The following is a 21,955-nucleotide window of genomic DNA, read 5'->3' on the forward strand; positions in this document are numbered from 1 at the left end:
TGGAAACTGCAGCACTTTTTTAAGGGTAAAAATTTAGGCGAGAAAATCATATATTTTCAAGTGATTTTCAAGAGGTATGAATGTATACACACATACATACATTACATATCTGGGGTGTCTGGACTCACTCTAGAAAGTACTATGATGATTTTTAACCACCTTAAACAACGACAATAATTCAATCAAGCCTAAATCACTTGTGAATGAACACTTTCTTTTTAGAAGACACATGCTTTTCTTTCAAAACCAGCTATCATCTGAGGAACACCTATGCTGGTTTAGTTAAATTGGAACTGCTCACATTTCACGGAATCTGGACTTTGAGATCAGACTTTCTGCAACCTACTAACATGTTGTTTTCAGTTGTGACCACTAGTGGGTACTGCACGTATTTTCTTGGAAATGTGTCAGAGCATATACACCCAGAAAGCCCTTATTCTGGATTCTCCTTTATCTTTCATCACAAAATTTTCAAAATCAAGTGTTCAACCTGAGGTTAAGGTGGTTAAAACCATTTCCAGTTCTTAACACAGGAAACTTAGAAGATCACCGGAGCGTTCAGGGAGAATACAAATCTGCAGGATCACTTGGTGACAGCCAAACGCAATGGGGATATTTTTCTGCACCTACATGGGTGTGAAATCAAAATATAAGAATGTTTTCAAATCTCAATGTCATGGCAATCTAAAATTCCATTGATTGTGTATATTATTACAGTATGTTGATGGAACTATGAATTGAAGTAAATATAATATAATAATATAAATAAAATTGAATTAAAATTGAAATGGAACTGCAAACTATTTGAACCAGATCCACTTAGCATATACATAATCTAATTAGAAAAAGAAAATCACACAAATCTGGGAAAAGGGTTTTTACTATTTGGATGGCAATCGGTTCGAGCCTCCATAGTTGAATGTAATTTAAGATGGAATTAAGCTCAGAGACTTTGTACTTCTACATCAGACACTAGACACCCTAAAGATCTCAATGAGGTTCAGGTTCTGCATGGAGATGGATAGTAATGGATGGTGCAATAAATAAATAAATCTTCTTCCCCCTAACCCTGTCAGCGGTGTATGGGCATGCTCAGTAGCGGGTGGAGAAACCGTGGATTTCCAGTTTAGAAATGTCTTTCTCGTTGGAGAAGACTGCTCGGTCGATTCGGGAGCTTGGACTGCCGACGCTCTTCAGCCAGACTTTCCTGAAAAACACACAAAGAAGAAGAAATGTGTATATACCTTTTTGCCCTGATGATCATTAACAAAGTCATGAGAGGGGGAGGTACATTGAGGAAAAAAAGTATTTGAACACCCTGCTATTTTGCAAGTTCTCCCACTTAGAAATCATGGAGGGTCTGAAATTGTCCTCGTAGGTGCATGTCCACTGTGAGAGACATAATCCAAAAAAACGTCCAGAAATCACAATGTATGATTTTTAACTAATTATTTGTATGATACAGCTGCAAATAAGTATTTGAACACCTGTCTATCAGCTAGAATTTTGACCCTCAAAGACCTAGTCTGTCTTCTAAATGTCCCCCCCCCCACTCCATTTATTATCCTAAATTAGATGCACCTGTTTGAGATCGTTAGCTGCATAAAAACACCTGTCTACCCCATACAATCTGTACGAATTCAACTACTAACATGGCCAAGACCAAAGAGCTGTCCAACGACAATAAAGACTAAATTGTCCACCTCCACAAGGCTGGAAAGGGCTCCGGGGACATGTCCAAGCAGGTTGGTTAAAAAAGGTACACTGTCGGAGCAATCATTAGAAAATTGAAGTAGCTAAACATGACTGTCCATCTCCCTCGGACTGGGTCTCCATGCAGGATCTCACCTCGGGGGGTCTCAATGATCCTAAGAAAGGTGAGAAATCAGCCCAGAACTACACTGGAGAAGCTGGTCCATTAACGGAAAAGAGCTGGGACCACCGTTTCCAAGGTTACTGTTTGTAAAACACTAAGACGTCATGCGTGAAATCATGCATGGCCCGGAAGGTTCCCCTGCTTAAACCAGCACATGTCAGGGCCCTTCTTAAGTTTGCCAACGACCATTTGGATGATCCAGAGGAGTCATGGGAGAAAGTCATGTGGTCTGCTGAGACCAAAATAGAACTTTTTGGTCCTAATTCCACTAACCGTGTTAGGAGGAAGAAGAATGAGGAGGACCATCCCAAGACCACCATCCCTACTGTGAAGCATGGGTGCTTTGGGGGTGTTTTTCTGCACATGGGACAGGGCGACTGCACTGTATTAAGGAGAGGAGGACCGGGTCCATGTATTGGGAGATTTTGGGGACCAACCTCCTTCCCTCAGTTAGAGCATTGAAGATGGGTCGAGGCTGGGTCTTCCAACATGACATGACATGACCCGAAGACCACAGCCAGGAGAACCAAGGGGGGGCTCTGGAAGAAGCAGATCAAGGTTTGTGGGGTCTAGCCAGTCTCCAGAGCTAAACCCAATAGAGAATCTTTGGAGGGAGCTCAAACTCCAGCCCAGAAACCTGACTGGTCTAGAGAAGATCTGTGTGGAGGACTGGGCCAAAATCCCTTCTGCAGTGTGTCAAACCTGGTGAAGAACTACAGGAAACGTTGGAAACAAAGGCTACTGGGCCAAATATTAACATTGATTTTTTCAGGTGTTCAAATACTTATTTGCAGCTGTATCATACAAATAAATAGTTTAAAAAATCATACATTGTGATTTCTGGATGTTTTTTTAGATTATGTCTCTCACAGTGGACATGCACCTACGAGGACATCAGACTCTCCATGATTTCTAAGGGGGAGAACTTTCAAAATAGCAGGGTATTCAAATACTTGTTTTCCTCTCTGTATGGGTAGGTGATACCAGTAAGACTGATGATGTTAGTGGTCTTCAGTTGGAGCTCTCATAATTATGTGTAATCACCTACTGTGTGTTATGTTTCACTAGCTTGAAGAGGGTGCTAGTTCAGGGTTCTAAAACAAACTGCTGGTTCTTACCTGTCCACATTTTAGGATTAAAGCTACCACTCGGTACAACCTACGCTGTGGTCCTCATTATTGACCAAGTTACAAGAAGGTACTCTAAGGTGTTTGGTGGGGGTGATGGCCCCTGGTTGTTCCAGAGTGATGCGGCCTCTGGCATCTATAGCAAATGTTATTCAGCTAAATGACATGGAATGTAATGTGTTTTCTCAGGAACTGAATGTTGAGAAGTTTTAATTACATTTTTTGCTGATGTGATATGTGGATTATCATCCGTAACAGAGACTATAATTGAAACACATTACTGATTCATGTCTGTCACTGTAAAGGTTTGGTTTCATAGACTGGGGGACACTACAGTAATAAAAAAATGACGGGCTTAGACTAAGCGAGCATTATCACTGGAAGAGTCATGAGAAAGGTACACAATGCCTAGCCTATCATCCCGAGTATGACCAGCAGAGCATTATAATCAAAATATATCCATCATCCTGCGGCTACAGCATGGACAGAAACCTACCTTTATGTAATAGAGTTAGGGTTACAAGGTAACAACACAACCATCCATTTATTAATAGTGCTGTCTGCTGTACCTATCACAGGTCCGGTTACATCATGCATGTCTCAAACCCCAAAGCTCAGAACTGTGATGTGGCTCCTCAGAACAGTGTAACAAACGGTTTGGATTAGCTTTGGGCTTTACTTCTCTCACTTGTCCGTGTTACCTAAACCGTACTCCAAAGGCATTGTGCTTGCGTTGAAATGAACAATTTGCAATGTTTTGCAGCATGTGGAGGCATGTTTTCACTGACCGCTCAGTTTGCACTTACATCTCATTGACTTTGTCTTGAGGTCCCTGGATTTGACCAATCACGGTTCCCTGCCTGGTGTTCTTCACCCAGCCGCTCAGTCCCAGACTCTGGCCATGATCCTCTGTGTACTGGCAGACAGAGTCTTCACAGAATCAATCTGTATTTCCTCTTTCAACATTCATTATGTTTCAAAAGATTCACTTTCTTAACATTATATCATTGTGACATACAGTTTATCAGGATAAGAGTCAGTAACAGGAATATTAATATATTAATGTGAACTGAGAGAAGTTAAAGATGAAGCTCACCATTCTGAAGCAAACACCTGAAAACAGACAAAAACACCTCATTAGGAATAATGCTATGAATAAAAATGGCATAATGAGCATACAATTGTGCAGTTGATAGTCATACTGAAGGGCTTCTTTTTAAAATCAAAGCTGCAGTGATGTCACATTTCTGCAATATGATTTTAATCATCTATATACAAAACGCACTGCTGCTTGCTCTGGAGGAAACTACTAGAACTGTAGGGTCCTTGTAGGTTCTGGAGTGTGGTCTAGACCTGCTCTATCTGTAAAATGTCTGGAGATAACGCTTGTTATGAATTGATACTAAAAATAAAATTCAAATTGAAAATTGAAAACCTACATCTGACAATCTCAGGAATATGTATTCATTTGGCACGCTTAGAGAGTATTTCATTGAATCTTCCACTAATCTACACTGACCGAGAAAGAACCATTTTTACAGTTTATAAGACTTCATGCATACACCTACCCTGCACATTACCAAAAATCTCAAAATCCAAGGAAATCAGTTTGTTTTCAGACATAATGACGTTAAAGAGACAAAGTAAAAGCACAGAGAGAAACATACTCGTCCACCTTCAGCTTGACTGTGCTCAGCTTGCTTTTATTTTTATCTCTGATATCTGACACGACTGTCAGAAATAGAACATCAGGATCCATGGCAGCTTCATGTAACATCTTTTAAATTGAAAGCCTTACAGTTGAACTGAAAGTGATAAATAAAAATTCAACTTGTACTTTAGACAGTTTAATGTGAAAAGTAAAGTACACGTTTGGGTCTTTTTGATGACATTTTCTCTTTCATAACTCTAATTCATTTGTGTTTCTATTGCACTTATAACATATACAATCAGATATTAGGAAAGAAAGGAAACACAATGAGCTTCAGTATAATATCATATGACATGTGTATATATATATACCGTTTACTTATGTACAGTACAGCTCTTTCTTAATCCAGCATTTTCTTTACTTTTCACACTGTTTCATTCATCCAAGAACCCAAAAAGTGCAACAGATTCTGAAATTAATATTAAACCAATAGAACAACGGGAGTCTTCTGATGGCTTCGGTCTGCAGACAAACAGTTGATATTAAAAAGGCATTACTGTATAATATTGTGATGTTATATAAACTATAAGAGGATACGTTTTTTTCCATGGTAAGGTAACTCCAGCAACAGTTTCCAGCAAATGTTTCCAGAACCGGAGCACTCGTGGAACAGTCACCAATAAATGTTTAGATTAAGAAAAAAACGATGTTTTGGGTTAAAGAAGTGTTAGTACGTATTTCAAACAAATTAGAAATAATGAAAAAATAAGGGAATGTTGCACTTGTTTTACACGGCTATGAACTGCAGTGTTCTGCAGACTTTGATTAAAAAGCTATTTATAACACATTAACATGCGAGGTTCTGACAGTCAGCTGTAGCTAACTCTAAACCCTAAACCCTGCAAATCAGCTGTAGCTAACCCTGCACCCTAATCCCTCCCAGTCAGCTGAAGCTAACCCTGCACCCTAATCCCTCCCAGTCAGCTTTAGCTAACCCTGCACCCTAATCCCTCCCAGTCAGCTGTAGCTAACCCTGCACCCTAATCCCTCCCAGTCATCTGTAGCTAACCCTGCACCCTAAACCCTCCCAGTCGGACCAGTAACAAGCAGAATGTTTGTCTTCCAGTTAGTCCAGTAATACAGATGTAGTTTCCACTTAGTCCAGTGATACATATGTAGTTTCCAGTTAGTCCAGTAATACAGTTGTATTTTCCAGTTCTTACAGTAATACAGATGTAGTTTCCAGTTTGTCCAGTAATACAGATGTAGTTTCCAGTTTGTCCAGTAATACAGTTGTATTTTCCAGTTCTTACAGTAAAACAGATGTAGTTTCCAGTTTGTCCAGTAATACAGATGTAGTTTCCAGTTCGTCCAGTAATATAGATGTAGTTTCCAGTTAGTCCAGTAATATAGATGTAGTTTCCAGTTCGTCCAGTAATTCAGATTTAGTTTCCAGTTGGTCCAGTAATATAGATGTAGTGTCCAGTTCGTCCAGTAATACAGATGTAGTTTCCAGTTCGTCCAGTAATACAGATGTAGTTTCCAGTTAGTCCAGTGATTCAGATGTAATTTCCAGTTCGTCCAGTAATAAAGATGTAGTTTTCCAGTTCGTCCAGTAATACAGATGTAGTTTCCAGTTTGTCCAGTAATATAGATGTAGTTTCCAGTTCGTCCAGTAATACAGATGTAGTTTTCCAGTTCGTCCAGTAATACAGATGTAGTATCCAGTTCGTCCAGTAATACAGATGTAGTATCCAGTTTGTCCAGTAATATAGATGTAGTTTCCAGTTAGTCCAGTAATATAGATGTAGTTTCCAGTTAGTCCAGTGATTCAGATGTAATTTCCAGTTCGTCCAGTTAAACCATTGCTCTGAAGAGGAAGGACAGAGCGGCTCCTAAAGCCAAACCCAGAGACAGAAAGAAAGCCATGATGGCTCCAGCTGTTTCTGCTTCATGAGGCAGAACATTCCTGAATAAGCCAGAGGGTTTTATTAGTTATTATTAAGTAATTAAAACATAAATTTCATTTGTAATTTAACAGTTATTATCAAGTTGATCATTTCTTGTCATGTTTGGTGTATTTGTTGGGTTTTTCTTTCTTACTTTGGACCAAAGCACATGCAGAGGCTGGCCAGGTAGCCATTACTGAAGGCGAAAAGGATCATGAAGAAGATGAACCAGCCGTCGTGACTGAAAAAGACGGGCAGGTGTAGACGAGGCTGAACGTTACACAACATGAAGAGGGGTAGGAAGCCGAGACGACACACAATGGCCACGGGAAGTACGAGACTGTCCTTTCCAGGCTGGAAACAGAGACAACTGATATATTATTTCATTAATCAATACATACATAAGTCATACAACATGAAGAGGGAAAGAAACAACATGATAAACATGTGAAGTACCAGATTGTCCTTTCTGGGCTTACAACCAAGGGCATTGCACAAAACCCAGGATAAGGATTAATAGTCTCTCCTCCTCAGACTGACTCAACCTAGTCTCTCCTCGTCAGCTTGGTCGACCTAGTCTCTCCTCCTCAGCCTGACTCAACCTAGTCTCTCCTCCTCAGCTTGGTCGACCTAGTCTCTCCTCCTCAGCCTGACTCAACCTAGTCTCTCCTCCTCAGCTTGGTCAACCTAGTCTCTCCTCCTCAGCTTGGTTGACCTAGTCTCTCCTCCTAAGCCTGACTCAACTTAGTCTCTCCTCCTCACCCTACTCGACCTAGTCTCTCCTCCTCAGCCTGATTCAACATAGTTTCTCCTCCTCAGCCTGGCTCAACCTAGTCCCACCTCTTCAGCCTGACTCGACCTAGTCTCTTCTCCTCAGCCTGGCTTGGCCTACGTTTAACGCACCAAGCATACCATGCACAGATTAGACTAGGTCAAGCCTCACTTTATTAGTTATCCTACTGTTTAACAGTCCTAATTATCTAGTGTATAATTGTATTCATATTAAACTTACCCACATACAGGCGGCCGTTAGGCTCCGGCCAGCCCAGTCACACAGGTTAAAGAGCAGAAAACAGCTGACAGGAATAAAGTACCGCTCTGTTGGAAAAACAGTCACAGGTTAAAGACAGGAAAACCGATGACTGAGACCAGATACGCTTTGATGACGTTTACCCTAGGTGTGATGATTAGTGGTATTTGAACCTGAGGCCACTAGGTGTCAGTAGTGTTCTTGCATACAAAGGAGTGTTTTTGTGGTTTGGGGGTTTTGTTTGGATTCTTTTTTCTCTTTTGGTCTTGTGCTGGTGCCTCAGTTTTCTCTCCGGTCTCATTTTGTTGGTCTTGTCTTGTGTTCCCCTCAGTGTCCTTTTGGATTTCTCTTGCTCTTGGACTCTTCCTGCTTGCTGTGTTTTTTCTTGGACTGTTCAATAAAGACTTCCTCTGGAATCCTTTGATACCTGCCTGCCGCATTCTGCTTTTGGGTCTTCCTTCATTCAGCGTAACAAGTGTTTAACTATGAAGGTAGAGGTAGAATGAGAAAGCCACAGCTAAGACAATGTTATCCACAAAGTTTTATTAAATAAACTTTAACCCTCCTGTTGTCCTTGGGTGAAATTGACTTATTTTCCTATATCAATGTTCGTTTTAATTTCCCAAAATAACATGATTGATTTCACACAACGCTCTTTGCCAAGTACAAATCTCTACTTTCATTAATTTTGTGGTGTCTTACTCAATTTTATAGCATTTGGAAACTAATAGAAGTGTTTTTGAAATAGTATTGAGTAAAAGTTGACACATTCCAGTCTGATTATCCATCAATATCCATTCCTTTAATTTTAGTCTAAATAATTCATAATTTCTGCTTTTCTAGCTCAAACAGTAGGTAAAATTGCCTATAGATGAGGTTTATTGACCATGAATTCAAAAAATGAAGGTAGATATGATAAAATATGAAGGTATATATGATAATAAACTATGAAGGTAGATATAATAATAATAAACTATGAAGGTAGATATGATAATAAACTATGAAGGTAGGATGAATCCACTCATTCTTAATAAAGAAGCTTTAAAGACAAGAAAGGAAACAAAAGAATATTAAATCTGACTTCATTTGATACGAGACGCTGCTGAACGGAAGAAGCTGAGAGAGGAATCACTGAAAATAATTAGAAAATTTAAACTTATAAACTACTGACAGAGTGATATAAACCACATATATGAATGGAGCAGAAGTGCCGCCTCACCCCAGGAGTCTCTGTCACCAAGCGTGGATCTGGTGTCGGAGGTTATGGCGGGAAACGTGCCGATGGTGACGGTGAAGGTGAAACAGACAGACACAGCCAGAAGCCAGATCTGATGGTCAAAGGTCAGCAGTCAGGGACAAACATATATCTAAACAAATTTTATACGATAAATATATTTCATTTTATAGTAGAGCTGCAAAGATTACTCAACCGATTGCGATTACTCGCTGCCTTTTAAGATAATTGATTAATTGTGAAGTAATTTCCAGCTCTTTCCTGATTGTATTGAATCAAACTGAAAATCGTTGAGTTGATATCGAGTCAAACTGAATATCTTTGAGCTGATCCTCTCCTCTTCCTGCTTCTGGCGAGCGCAGACATGTTTTTCCACCTCTCCCTACTTAGCTTGGCTCCTTCCCAGTCTGTCTACCTTGTCTTGTGGAACTTTTCTCTTTTCTCTGTGTCCCCTGCCTGCTGTTTTCCTGTAACATTCGACATTGGAATTGATTAACTTTTCACTCAGCGCAATTCACAGGATTTTTTCACCCAAACATGCTTCTCCGGGGGAGACGTCATGTCCGAATGGAACGTTCCCTGCAGGCTATGCACGCGATTCCTGGACGTCCTCACTGTGGAAGACGTTGAAGACATTTGGATAATTGTAATTCTGTTGGTGGGGCTCCTGATCATCGGCCTTGGGGTCTCGCTGACCTGTCGGAAAATTGGTAAGACAGCCGCCAGAAAATTCACCCAAAAGGCTGTCTGGGGAACTTAAAGAGTATCTACATAGAGTGGTTGAGAGGATGAAGGTTTTACATCTGAGGGCCGACCAGTCCTGTGTACTGTCTCGCAACATCTCAGACCGGACCCTGGAAGCGCAGAAGGGGATTGACACCATCAGGGCCCAGTCGGTGGAGTTGCTTCGTGTGGCCACCGGTCTGGCAGAAAAGGTAGATGGACTGCAAAAATCACTACGTGAACTGGATGCTCGCATGTCGCTGAGGTCAGTAACAATTGAGTGATGGAGATTGATTCGAACAAATTCCACCGGGTCAACCTAAATTGGACTGAAACTGATCAACTCTCCTCCCCCCCCCTCCCCACCACCCTTCAACCAAGCGGGAAATCATCTTACAGCTGGCCTTCTATCTCGTCCTGTGCTCTGGTTATCTCTTCAAGGTCACGCCGATGAACTGAGCTTTTAACAACATAGACAGTCTGACACTCACTTTCGCACACATAACTCATTATCTCACAGACACACCATACACTCCCCCCCATCCCGCCCCATATCCGTCTGTCTGCCTCGATTTATTGTGTTTCTCGCTCCCTCTCAATGCCACCTCAAAAAATTCCTTCATGTGTCCGCATGACCTGTGTGTTGTCTTGTTCATTATGTTGTGATGTTGTATTGTATATTATGTTTTGTCTGCATTGTTTCTTTTCGAGAAAGCGTGTGGTGGCGCTGTTCCATAGCTGCCACTCGGAGGCTTGCTCAAACCTAAGTCAAATTCCTCGTGTGTATACTCTTATGTCATACCTGGGAAATAATGCTGATTCTGATTCTGATTATGATTCTGCAATCAAGTCAAACTGAATATCTTTGAGTTTATATTGATTCAAACTGAATAGCTTTGAGTTGATTTCGAGTTAAACTGAATATCTTTAAGTTGATATTGAGTCAAACTGAATATCTTTGAGTTGACAACGAGTCAAACTGAATATCTTTGAGTTGACACAACAACACATTTGAGGACGTCACCGTGGGCTTTGGGGGACACTAATCCTCATTTTAGAGACATAACTACTCATCCATTCATTCAGGAAACAATCTACACGTTCATCCATAGTTAAAATAGTCCCTAGTTGCATTTGTCGTGTATGATATTATACTGTATTATATCATATAATACAAATATTAAAGGTAAATGTGTCTCCTGTCAACAACAACACACATTCTGCCAGTCAAACTACCAGTTTCAACATTTAAGAGAACCAGTCCCATGATGGATTCCTGCCTGTATGTCAGGGAGTTGTGATGGTAGTCGGCATGGTTACTTGTTTTGCACATCTAGTGGTTAAGTTAAATAACGGATCAATTCTCTTGGAGAAAGGCATCACCAATAAAAGAAGATTATAAAAAAATCTGTCTCTGACCTTCTTAAAGATTTTCATCATGGAGACGTCCTGCTGTGTGTTCGCATCAACTGCTTCACCTTTACTCTCTGAAGAAGAAGAAGAAGAAGAAGAAGAAGAAGAAGAAGAAGAAGAGAAGAAGGAGAAGTAGAAGAAAAGGAAGAAGAAGAAGAGGAAGAGAGGAAGAGAAGAAGAAGAAGAAGAAGAAGGACAAGAACAAGAACAAGAAGAGGAAAAAGAAGAGGAGAAGAAGAAGAAGAAGATTAATTTGAAATTGAAAGTCAATAAAAGAAAAGATTTGACTTCAGAATTTTTTAATTTTATAAAACTGAATGAAATGAAACGATTAAAACTGTCAACATGAGGTCGATGAAATCCTTAAATATGAAGTTGTGTGTGTCTGTCTGTCTGTCTGTCTGTCTGTCTGTCTGTGTGTGTGTGTGTGTGTGTGTGTGTGTGTGTGTGTGTGTGTGTGTGTGTGTGTGTGTGTGTGTGTGTGTGTGTGTGTGTGTGTGTGTGTGTGTGTGTGTGTGTGTCTGTCTGTCTAATATATAGTTGAGTGTCAACGTGTTCATACCGCTCTTCATCAGATTTACAGAGTTCTCTTCTTCTGGATTCGGGTTCCTGCTTCTCTGTTGATAAAACTGGAAAAACTCCTGAAAACACACACACACAACCTCAAATACGTGTGTGTCCCTGTGTCTCTATGTGTGTATGTGTGTGTTTCTGTGTGTGCTTTGTGTGTGTTTGTGTGTGTGTTACCAGTCTAGGCAGCAAGATGTAGGAGATGACTGACAGAAGAATAACGACACAGGCTGTGATAAAGTAACCGAACGCTGCATCATGGAGCTCTGAGCCACCTGATGGGGGGGGGGAGTTATAGTTACTAACAACTATTATTATCCCATTTTAACCCCAAGCCTAACCCTAACACAGTGGGGCTTGAAAGTTTGGTCCCCCCAGGTAAAAATGTGTATTGATGTGCATAGATCTGAATCAGAATCAGCTTTATTGACCAGGTATGAAGACACATACGAGGAAGCATAGTTGCTCACAATGTGCTTACACATTCAAAACAAACCGACAAAAAAACAATATATACAGACTAATATTAACATACTCTAAACAGAAACAATGTAGAGATGGGTGCAATGAAGAGTCCAATAAAAATTATTTAAATGTGGAACATGGTGCAAAGGGTACTGGGATAAATAATGTTAAGTTCTTATATTACAATATGAACAGTATGAACATTATGAACAGTTCTGAAATAGGAAATGAGAATGATGAATGAATAATGAATAATAAGTGAGATATGGGAAGGATCACTAAATACTAAATAAATGTGGAACCAGTGAACAGGTGCTGTAGAGACCGTGTTACTGGGTTATTGACAAGAATCGAACCTGACACTGTGGGTCAGTAATCAGCTGTTCATCAGAGAGATGGCCTGTCTAGAAACTGTTCCTGAATCTAACCAAGAAAAGACGAAAAATCTCCAAAAGGCATCAAATGAGAGGTTAGACATTCATATAATCTGTCACAAAAAGTTAAATTTTATTTCATCATTTACACTTTCAAAATAACAGAAAACAAAAAAATGGCATCTGCAAAAGTTTGGCAAAAATTCTTAGACTCATCTGACCCCCCCCCCCCCCCCCCCCCCCCCCCCCCCCCCCCAACAATCAGCACCATGTCAATTTCTGAGCAGTTGTCTAGGAAACTGAAACTGAAAACAGTTGACGCTCCCAAAGCAGGAGAAGAAGAAGATAGCAAAGCAGGAGAAGAAGAAGTAGACAGCAAAGCAGGAGAAGATGAAGAAGATAGCAAAGCATTTTCAGACGCCGATCTCCTCTGTTGGGAATGGAATTAAGAAATGGCCGTCATCAGGAACCGTGGAAGTTAAAGATCTGGAAGACCAAGAAAAATATCAGACAGAACCGCTCGTAGGACTGTGAGAAAAGCAGGTCCAGAAACCCCGTTAGACCCCCCTGATCCACCAGAAAGACCTGGAGACACTGGAGCTGGTACACCAGTCCACTATAAAGAGATACTTGTACAAACAAGGACTTCATGGAAGAGTCATCCGTAGAAAACCTCCTCTACGTCCTCAGCACAAAAATCATTAACATATAGACAAGCCTGATGCATTGTGGGAACAAGTTCTGTGGGCCAATGAGATTAAAAAATACCTTTTTGGCCAAAATGAACACAGGTATTTTTGGAGAAGAAAGGGCACAGAATTTAATGAAAAGAACCTTTGTCCAGTTGTTAAGCATGGGGGGAACATTTCACGAGTAGAAGAAAAAATAGATCCAATAACATTTCAGCAAATTTTGGAGCTACCTTGATGCCATCTGTGAAAAAGCTGATGATGAAATAAATTCAAACTTTTTGTGACAGATTATATGAATGTCTAATCTGTCATTTGAGGCCTTTTGGAGATTTTTTCCATTTTTTCTTTCTTCTTTATGCACATTAATACACATTTTTACCTGGGTTGTCTAAACTTTCAATCCCTATATATAGATATGTATATATTATAGTATTGATGAAAGAAATAAATTATTATAATCATTGTTATTATTATTATTATTGTTTTTATTAAAGTTATGATTTACTTGCAATGGCGCAGATCATGGCGAAGGCAGCAAAGCTTCCAGCAAGTCCCTGACCGCTCATGATGGGAGTTGTATATGAAGCTGGCAGCAAGCCAGCCATCCCAAACAGACTGCCCTGGAGGACCGCTCCGAACGCTACAGACACATCAACAGACACATGCAGACAGACAGATAAACAGTCAGGCAGAGAGATCAACAGACAGACAGAGAGACTGATCAACAGACAGACAGAGAGACTGATTTGTCCGCAGACAAACAGACTCAGGCTTAGACTCACAGTTGATGATGATGATCTTCACCATGGTAACACAGAAGAAGGGCAGCGGCTGGAGAGGAACTTTGACGATGACAGCGGTTGCCATGAAGACAACCATGATGATGAGCAGGCTACCCATCACTCGCAGACGCTGAGAAATACTGACATAGACAGAAGTTCAACCATTGGCTGCATTGTTCCATGTTGACGCTTTGACGTGTTGATGTGCTGACATGTTGATGGGGTTACGTGTTGACGTTCTGATGTGTTGACATGCTGGCGTGTTGTGGTAATCGTTTTTGACTCATGTCTGTTTCCGGTACTTGTGTGTTGGTAACATGTTGGTAGCATGTTGTTTGTGTGTTGGTAGCGTGTTGCTTGTGTGTTGGTAGAGTGTTATTTGTGTGTGATGTGCTGATGTGCTGACGTGTTGACGTTCTGACGTGTTGATGTGTTGACGTGCTGACGTGCTGACGTGCTGGCGTGTTGACGTACTGACATGTTGACTTGCTGACATGTTGACATGCTGGCGTGTTGGGGTAAGCATATCTGACTCATGTCCTTTCCGGTACTTGTGTGTTGGTTGCCTGTTGGTAGCGTGTTGCTTGTGTGTTGGTAACATGTTGGTAGCGTGTTGCTTGTGGGTTGGTAGCTTGTTGGTAGCGTGTTGCTTGTATGTTGGTAACATGTGGCTTGTGTGTTGGTAGCGTGTTGCTTGTGTGTTGGTAGCGTGTTGATGGGTGTTGCTTATGTGTTGGTAGCATGTTGCTTGGGTGTTGGTAGCGTGTTGCTTGTGTGTTAGTAGCATGTTGCTTGTGTGTTGGTAGCTTGTTGCATGTGTGTTGGTAGCATGTTGCTTGTGTGTTGGTAGCATGTTGCTTGTGTGTTGGTAGCTTGCTGCGTGTGTGGATAGCTTGTTGCTCGTTTGTTGGTTGTGTGTTGGTAGCATGTTTCTTGTGTGTTGGTAGCGTGTTTCTTGCGTATCATACAGAACAAACTGTAAAGATAGCAATATGTATCACACAGAACAAACTAAAGACGGCAACAAGTATCAAACAGAACAAACTAAAGATAGCAACATTTATCACACAGAACAAACTAAAGATAGCAACATGTATCACACAGAACAGACTAAAGATAGCAACATGTATCACATGGAAAAAACTGTAGAGATAGCAGCATGTATCACTCAGAACAAACTAAAGATAGCAACATGTATCACACAGAACAAACTAAAGACAGCAACATGTGTCACACAGAACAAACTGTAAAGATAGCAACATATATCACATAGAACAAACTAAAGATAGCAGCATGTATCACCCAGAACAAACTGTAAAGATAGCAACATGTATCACACAGAACAAACTACAGATAGCAGCATGTATCACTCAGAACAAACTAAAGATAGCAACATGTATCAATCAGAACAAACTAAAGATAGCAGCATGTATCAATCAGAACAAATTAAAGATAGCAGCATGTATCACTAAGAACAAACTAAAGATTGCAACATGTATCAATCAGAACAAACTAAAGATAGCAGCATGTATCAATCAGAACAAACTAAAGATAGCAGCATGTATCACTCAGAACAAACTAAAGATAGCAGCATGTATCCCACAGAACAAACTAAAGATAGCAGCATTTTATCACTCAGAAAAAACTAACGATAGCAGCATGTATCACACAGGATGTCTTTTTTCAGGACATGGAAAGTCCAGTTCAAACCAAAGATTCTGGCCAAGACGAGTGTAAACTGTAGACTCCGGTCCACAGCCTTCTGGAAGCTTCTTACCAATAAGAGGAGACGTTTTATATCTGCATAGAAAGCCTCACTGTACGGCCATTCTGACGTCTTGTAGCTGGATATCATTTAACTATGAATGAGGATTGAGAGCTGCATTTCCAGTAGAGATGAACAGGTTTTATTTCTGTTCAGTCGCTCTCCACCTCACACGCTGCTCATCGAGCTACCGGCTGACAGTTTGTAACATGGAAATAAAAGGGAGTATTGATCATTTTATTTCTATAGTCTGTTGCTGACTGTCCTTGTAAATTCTGGAGTGTGGTCTATCTGTATAAAGTCTTGAGATAACTCTTGTTATGAATTGATACTATAAATAAAATTGAATTGAATTGAATTGACTTGACCAGCTGACCTTTCTATTGGCTGTTGAAACCGGTGCTGGATCCCCCTAAAGGTTATCTCGGACCTACCCAACAATCTCAATGTCTTGTCAAATGTCCCCCAGGACTAAATCACCCTCTGATTCATCCTTCCTTGTTGATTTATGTGTGATGTTGGACTCTTCTTCATTGGTTTTGGTGTGTTGTTGGTGTTGTGTTGCAGTACTCACAGTGAGTGCAGGAAGGAGTTAAGGCAGGTGCAAAGGAGCAGCGGCAGCATAGCGCACAGCGTCATCACGTTGTTGAATTTAGCCTCCAGAAGGCTGCGATGCTCACCTTCTGCTTCCGTCTGATTGGCTGAATATTCAACCAATGACGAGTCCTTTAGACGGCTGGTGAAGTACTAAAGACACAGACACAACTATTTTGTTATTCGGTTTCTATTGAGACTCAAACAACAACACGTTGGCTGACTTCCTGTGTGTGGCTCTCAGCTCTGCGCCCATTGGTTCCTAAAATCGATCCGTAGATACTTCACTGACCGTCAGTTTGGGACAGACATATTGAATGATTGGTTGGCTACGTTGTTGGACGTGCTGCTGTTTACGATAAGTATTGTCTCACCTCCAGTGTCCCAGGGTTACAGATGCCAGTTTGTGCTCTAGCAGACATGTACTCAACTCTTTGTTATTCTTGCCTTTAGTGGCTATTTGCCTGGATCGTATTTAAACTTCACAGCTTCTTTTGCCTTGCTGGTCTCACATTCGTTAGAACAACTTTAGCTTAGCCATTAGCATTGGCTAACTCCTGTCCCTCTCCTTTTCTCTCTTGCTCTGTGTGTCAGATGTTTATCTATTCCTCTGCCTCCTTTAGGGTTAGGGTTAGCCCTAACCCGTGAGGTGGGGCTTAGTGAGTTTGAAGCAACATGGAATTCAGGATCATATGCTTTTGGAGCTAGCCAGCGCCCCGTAGCTGGTGGGGACCAACATACGGCAGCTTCTGTTAGCAGCCCAACCCCCCCAGCAGACCCCAAGCAGCCGGGCGAGTGGGTGACGGTCTTAAAGAAGTGTAGCGCTATCTCTAAACCGGGGAGCTCACATGGCGGATTACACTTTAAATTGGAGCCTGTAGCTGGGTTAGGGCTAGCGTTTGGTATTTTTAGCGGTTCGCAACTTAAAAGCTGATGAATTATTGTCCAGAGACGACTCTCTCCAGTGTTTTTAATTTGTACAGCAGTAACAATTTTAAACACTAGTATAACATATTGTTCCTTTAGAATAATTAAACAGGTGAATTATATAAAAATGCAGTTGTTGTGAAAACAGAAATTTTTCTTTAGAAACTAAAACGGTTGTCTTGTCCCAGGCTGTAAACATGTTGAATTGTCCTTCAAAGATGTTCTTACGAGGAACGATGCTCGAGTAACTGCAGTCGGCCGCAGAGTTACCACTTCAATAACACACATGGGACACATTAATATGTTATATCATACTAAGATATCACTATATCTGAAATTAAATGAAAAAATGCGTTACCTGACACAGGCTGGCATCATCTAATACAGTATCAGGACAGTCACTTACACTGGACTGCTGTTTCAGTTTTTACTCAATATAATTCACCATCCTTTAAAATAAAAGCCTGGTTAGAGCAGAAGGTGGTGTGTAGGTGAAGCACAGAAAGGAAGTGATGTCATACCATGGTAGCCGTCATGAAGAAGTTCCAGGGCAGCAGCGTTCCCAAACCGAGCATGAAGAATATCAGCCAGACACCAAAATACCTGCAGAAAGACATTTTCAAAGTAAAACCATAAACATTTTATTCTGAAAGCGGCAGCTTATTGTTAAGGTTTTGCTTCGCTCTATCATCCCTTTCTTGTGTTCCCAGTTGTTCCCCTCCCTGCGGTTTCTGTCAGTCTTGTCTGTTTAGTCCTCTGTGTGTGTGTGTGTGCTGTAAATGTGCTGTATTTTTATAGCGCTTTTCCAGTCTTAACAACTGCTCAAAGCGCTTTTACATCTACAGGAAACATTCACCATTCACACACATTCATACACTGTGGCCGGGGCAGCCGTACAAGGTGCCACCTGCTCATCAGATAAACATTCACACACATTCACACTCCGATGCGCAGCACCGGGGGCAACTCGGGGTTCAGTGTCTTGCCCAAGGACACTTCGACAATGACTGCAGGGGCGGGGATCAAACCACCAACCTTCCGATTGGCAGGCAGCCGCTCTACCACGGCCACAGCCGCCCCCATGAGTGGTGGTGGTGGTGGTGTGTGTGTGTGTGTCTGTGGGCATGTGTGTGTGTGTGGGCGTGTCCGATTATGGCTCATCACCGTGTGCGAATTTGCTGCCTGTCTGTCTGCCTGCCTGTCTGTCTGCCTGTCTGACGCGCGGTCCCAGCTGCTGCTCGTCGAGCGGCGCCTCACCGTGGTGGGCACGATGCGCAAAAACAAGCCTGAGCTGCCGGGGGCGTTGCTCTCCACCAAGGGCCGCGTGGTCTTCTCGTCCAAGTTTGCCTTCACGCCCGTCGCCATTCTGGTGTCCTACTTGCCCAAGAGACACAGGAACGTGGTGCTGCTAAGCACGCTGCACACGGGGGATGCGTGCGTCGGCCCCGGCAGGCAAGCCAAACCCGACATCATCCTCCACTACAACCACACCAAGGGAAGCGTGGACAACCTGGACATGCTCGTTCGCACATACAGCTGCCACTGGAAGGCGGCGTGCTGGCCCCTCGCGCTGTTACACAACGTCCTCGACGTGTCCGCCTACAACGCCTTTGTGTTGGAGCGAGAGCTCAGGCCCGAGTGGATGCGCGGCTCAAAAGGAGGAGCTGGGAAGAAGCTTGTGACTCCGCTCATCGAGAGACGACGGCATCTGCCTCTCACGCAGGCCAACGCCGCGCTCGTCAAAGCCGCCGCGGCGGTAGCAGGCGTTCGGCGAGGCCGAGAGAACCGCAACGACGACGACGACAACAAAGTTGCCTATATATATATATATATATATAAGAAAACACCCCCCTATGTTAAAATTAGGGGGCATAAGTATACATACCCCTATGTTAAATTCCCATACAGGCAGATATTTACTATTAAAGGCCAGTTATTTGTTTATACCAATAAATCACATAAATATGATAATGTAGAGGTCACTATCCTGCAGGACACACAGAAAACCATTCAAGGACCAATAAATCACATAAATCATGTATTTCAGATAGATCAAATGTATCATAATGTAATCACATGTACGCTGAAAATATTAAATTCAGTTAAAAGTGGGTTTGACTCACTTGTCTCTCGGGGGGGTGACGGCCATTTTCCTCTGGTCAGCTGATCAGATTGAGAAGTTCTGCAGATGTTTTGTAGATGTGTTCGTTGTCAATCAGAATGTGAAACTCGTTAACAACCAGCTGCTCTCTCTTTGTCTCTCTCTGTCTCTCTCTCTTTGTGTTTCCCTCTATCTGTCTCTCTCTCTGTCTCTCTGTCTCTCTCTCTCTCTCTCTGTCTGTTTTTCTCTAACTCGTCAGTTGTCAGGCATCCTGTTCATAGCATTCTGTCTCTTTGCGTCTTTCTGTCCAGTCAGTTGTGAAACACCTCTTCCTGTCTCAGTCACGTTTTTTAGAATCCTGCTTCCTCTCTCCTGTGGTTGGTCTCTTCTTTCTGCCGTTTCAGCAAAATCCGTTTTTCAGCCGCCATTGACCTTTGACCTCTGATATCAGTTCAGTGGACTTTGGTCGTGTTTAGATGGAGACGATGTGATAACAACAGCGCCACATGGAGAAAATCTTTTCAATAATTCTTGGCAGACTCAAAGGAAACAAAGGATTTATTAATCATGATATTAAATGTCACAGAGGTGGAATAAACAGTTTGTCTCCTGTTACTTGAATGAAGATTAAAAAAAAGTTGGGTTTCATAAAACTAGAGCAAACACAGTACTTCTATGTATGTACTGAATGGAAGTACGATGTACACACGGTGTGTACACCGTACCTCCATTCTGTCTATCTAATACAGATTGGACTCGTTGGAGAGTTGGGTTTTCACACTACTTCTCTGTATGTACTGAATGGAAGTACTGTGTACACACAGAAATACAGCTGTGTGTACACCGTACTTCCACACTCTCTACCTAATTACAGACAGAACAAGTCCTGCAGCAATGGCAGTTTGAGTCAGTATCTGTAATAAAAAGATATTTTACAATGGTAAATCAATAATTAACAGCTGATCAATATCTTCTGATTATGACTCCTTAAGGACAGGGTGAGGCTTCGCTTCGCGGTGCGTTCCCTCTGCTCTAAAAACAGGGTTTGTTATCTGAAGTCTTTATTTCAGAAGTCTTTAAATCACAAGTCTTTATTTCATAAAGTATTTATTTATTAAGTATTTATTTTATAAGTCTTTACTGGTGGTTAGTTAGTTATGTCTAACCCTAACCCCTAACCCTAAACAGGAGGTAATGTGACATGAGAGGGTTAGGGGTAGTTAAGTCTAACCCTAACCCCTAACCCTAAACAGAAATATGACATGAGAGGGCAGATAATGTGAACTCTTCTTTTAATATCGAGAAACAAATTGAATAAAACAAACACTCAATTTCACTGCAGTTTTCTTATCAGTCAGCAGCTGATTCGCTTACAGACGGACCAATCAGACCACAGTGTGGTGTCAGCTGGTCACTCAGCTTTGGATCTTCTCACAGCACCAGGTAACCTGTCCTGCACCCTGAAACACACACAAACACACACACAAACACACACACACACACACACACAGATACAAACAGACAGACACACACACGCAGAGAAACACACACACAAACAGACACACACACAATCACAGAAAGACATACACACACAGAGACACACTCCATTAGGGTGGAGGAGCTAAATCCACAGCCTGCAACCACAAGACTGTGTGAGACCCCCAACGCCACCAGATCTGATGGGAATTTACTTCTGTAGCATCTCCTCCACTCTGGACCGGATCAGTGCAGTGTACTGATCAATCTGTGTCTACACACACACACACACAGACACACACACACACACACACACACAGACACACACACAGAGACAGACAGACACACACACACACACACACACACACAGACACGCAAACAGACAGTAGATAGTAAATATATATATATATATATATAAAAAATAGTAGTAAATATATATAATATATAAGCGCTGTTGGAGACAATGCTGACAGAAGATCAGTTAAAAACAATAATGACTTGTTTGCTGTACCTTCTTCTTCTGGTAGAGGAGCGGAGTGCTGAAGAAAATAATGTCCGCTGGAAACAAGAGAAGAAGATCAGGGTCAGTTTGGCTTGGTTAGAACAGGTTAGTTAGGGTTAGGGTTAAATTTAACATGTTAGTTAGGGTTAGTTAGAAGAGGTTAGTTTGGGTTAGTTAGAACAGATTAGATTGGGTTAGTTAGAACAGGTTGGTTGGGGTTAGTTAGGGAACCATCAGCTTATCGTGGTGGAGAGGTTTGTGTGTCCCTATGAATCTGAGGGCTGTGTTGTCTGGAACTTTGTGTTCATGGTAGGGTCTCCCATGGCAAAGTGGTCTCAGGGGAGGGGCCAGACAAAGAATGGTTCAAAGATCCTATAAGAAAGCGAGGAAGGGTTCGAGGGACCCTTCCCGGACGAAGCCCGGGGCCCCCGTCTGGAGCCAGGCCCAGACGGCGGGCTGGTCAGTGAGCAACTGGTGGCCGGGTTTGCCACGGAGCCCGGCCGGGCACAGCCCAAAAAAGCTACGTTTCGCTTCTCTCTCCAGCCCATGGGCCCACCACCTGCGGGAGGAAACCAGAATAGTTGTCTGTTGTTGAAATTCTGTGCTAGGATTGTCCATAACAAACACCATGTTCGAACATAATGCTCATAAGTGTACGTGGTACCAGAGCACCCTAGGCCAAAGGTCAATGATCAATTTTATAA

General features: G+C 41.9%; 3 protein-coding genes across 6 annotated transcripts in view; all 3 read right to left on the reverse strand.

The window, feature by feature from the left end:
- Positions 1-862: 862 nt before the first annotated feature.
- LOC117939772 (acylphosphatase-2-like) lies at positions 863-13,792 on the reverse strand. Its single transcript, XM_034865226.1, has 5 exons — positions 13,758-13,792; positions 4,572-4,657; positions 4,100-4,116; positions 3,810-3,919; positions 863-1,207 (listed from the first exon to the last, which is right to left on the reverse strand). The coding sequence occupies exons 1-5, from the start codon at positions 13,766-13,768 to the stop codon at positions 1,093-1,095; spliced, it is 339 nt and encodes a 112-aa protein (XP_034721117.1). The 5' UTR covers positions 13,769-13,792; the 3' UTR covers positions 863-1,092.
- Positions 4,770-19,757, reverse strand: LOC117939771 (equilibrative nucleoside transporter 1-like). Of its 4 annotated transcripts, none has more exons than XM_034865223.1 (13): positions 19,296-19,757; positions 17,694-17,775; positions 16,226-16,398; positions 13,887-14,026; positions 13,610-13,744; positions 11,751-11,848; positions 11,566-11,644; positions 11,010-11,077; positions 8,853-8,961; positions 7,616-7,701; positions 6,758-6,957; positions 6,509-6,623; positions 4,770-6,276 (listed from the first exon to the last, which is right to left on the reverse strand). In XM_034865223.1, exons 1-12 carry the CDS (start codon positions 19,319-19,321, stop codon positions 6,512-6,514), a joined length of 1,308 nt encoding a protein of 435 aa, XP_034721114.1. In that variant the 5' UTR covers positions 19,322-19,757; the 3' UTR covers positions 4,770-6,276; positions 6,509-6,511. The 4 variants fall into 4 exon arrangements, with proteins under 4 accessions (XP_034721114.1, XP_034721116.1, XP_034721113.1 ...); XM_034865225.1 differs by lacking the exon at positions 4,770-6,276 and adding an exon at positions 6,287-6,367; XM_034865222.1 differs by lacking the exon at positions 4,770-6,276 and adding an exon at positions 6,287-6,376 and having other exon boundaries at positions 6,496-6,623.
- A 793-nt stretch (positions 19,758-20,550) lies between these two features.
- Positions 20,551-21,955, reverse strand: part of LOC117939773 (reticulon-3-B-like) — a 5,971-nt gene continuing 4,566 nt past the window's right edge. Inside the window, exons 4-6 of the mRNA XM_034865227.1 lie at positions 21,261-21,307; positions 20,965-21,023; positions 20,551-20,733 (exon numbers count right to left, since the gene is read on the reverse strand). Of these exons, the coding sequence (XP_034721118.1) occupies positions 20,685-20,733; positions 20,965-21,023; positions 21,261-21,307 (155 nt within the window). The 3' untranslated portion in view covers positions 20,551-20,684. The remainder of the gene's footprint in view (positions 20,734-20,964; positions 21,024-21,260; positions 21,308-21,955) is intronic.

This window comes from Etheostoma cragini, unplaced genomic scaffold, assembly GCF_013103735.1.
Source record: "Etheostoma cragini isolate CJK2018 unplaced genomic scaffold, CSU_Ecrag_1.0 ScbMSFa_1075, whole genome shotgun sequence".
NCBI classification, from domain to species: Eukaryota; Metazoa; Chordata; class Actinopteri; order Perciformes; family Percidae; genus Etheostoma; species Etheostoma cragini.

Coding starts and splice junctions, on each gene's coding strand:
- LOC117939771 (XM_034865223.1), bottom strand. CDS start 19,321: ATGGCCGTCACCCCCCCGAGAGACAA. Junction 17,776..19,295: donor GTCACCCCCCCGAGAGACAA/GTGAGTCAAACC, acceptor GTCTTTCTGCAG/GTATTTTGGTGTCTGGCTGA. Junction 8,962..11,009: donor TGATGAAAATCTTTAAGAAG/GTCAGAGACAGA, acceptor TTTGACCATCAG/ATCTGGCTTCTGGCTGTGTC.
- LOC117939772 (XM_034865226.1), bottom strand. Junction 1,208..3,809: donor CAAGACAAAGTCAATGAGAT/GTAAGTGCAAAC, acceptor TGTGTTTTTCAG/GAAAGTCTGGCTGAAGAGCG.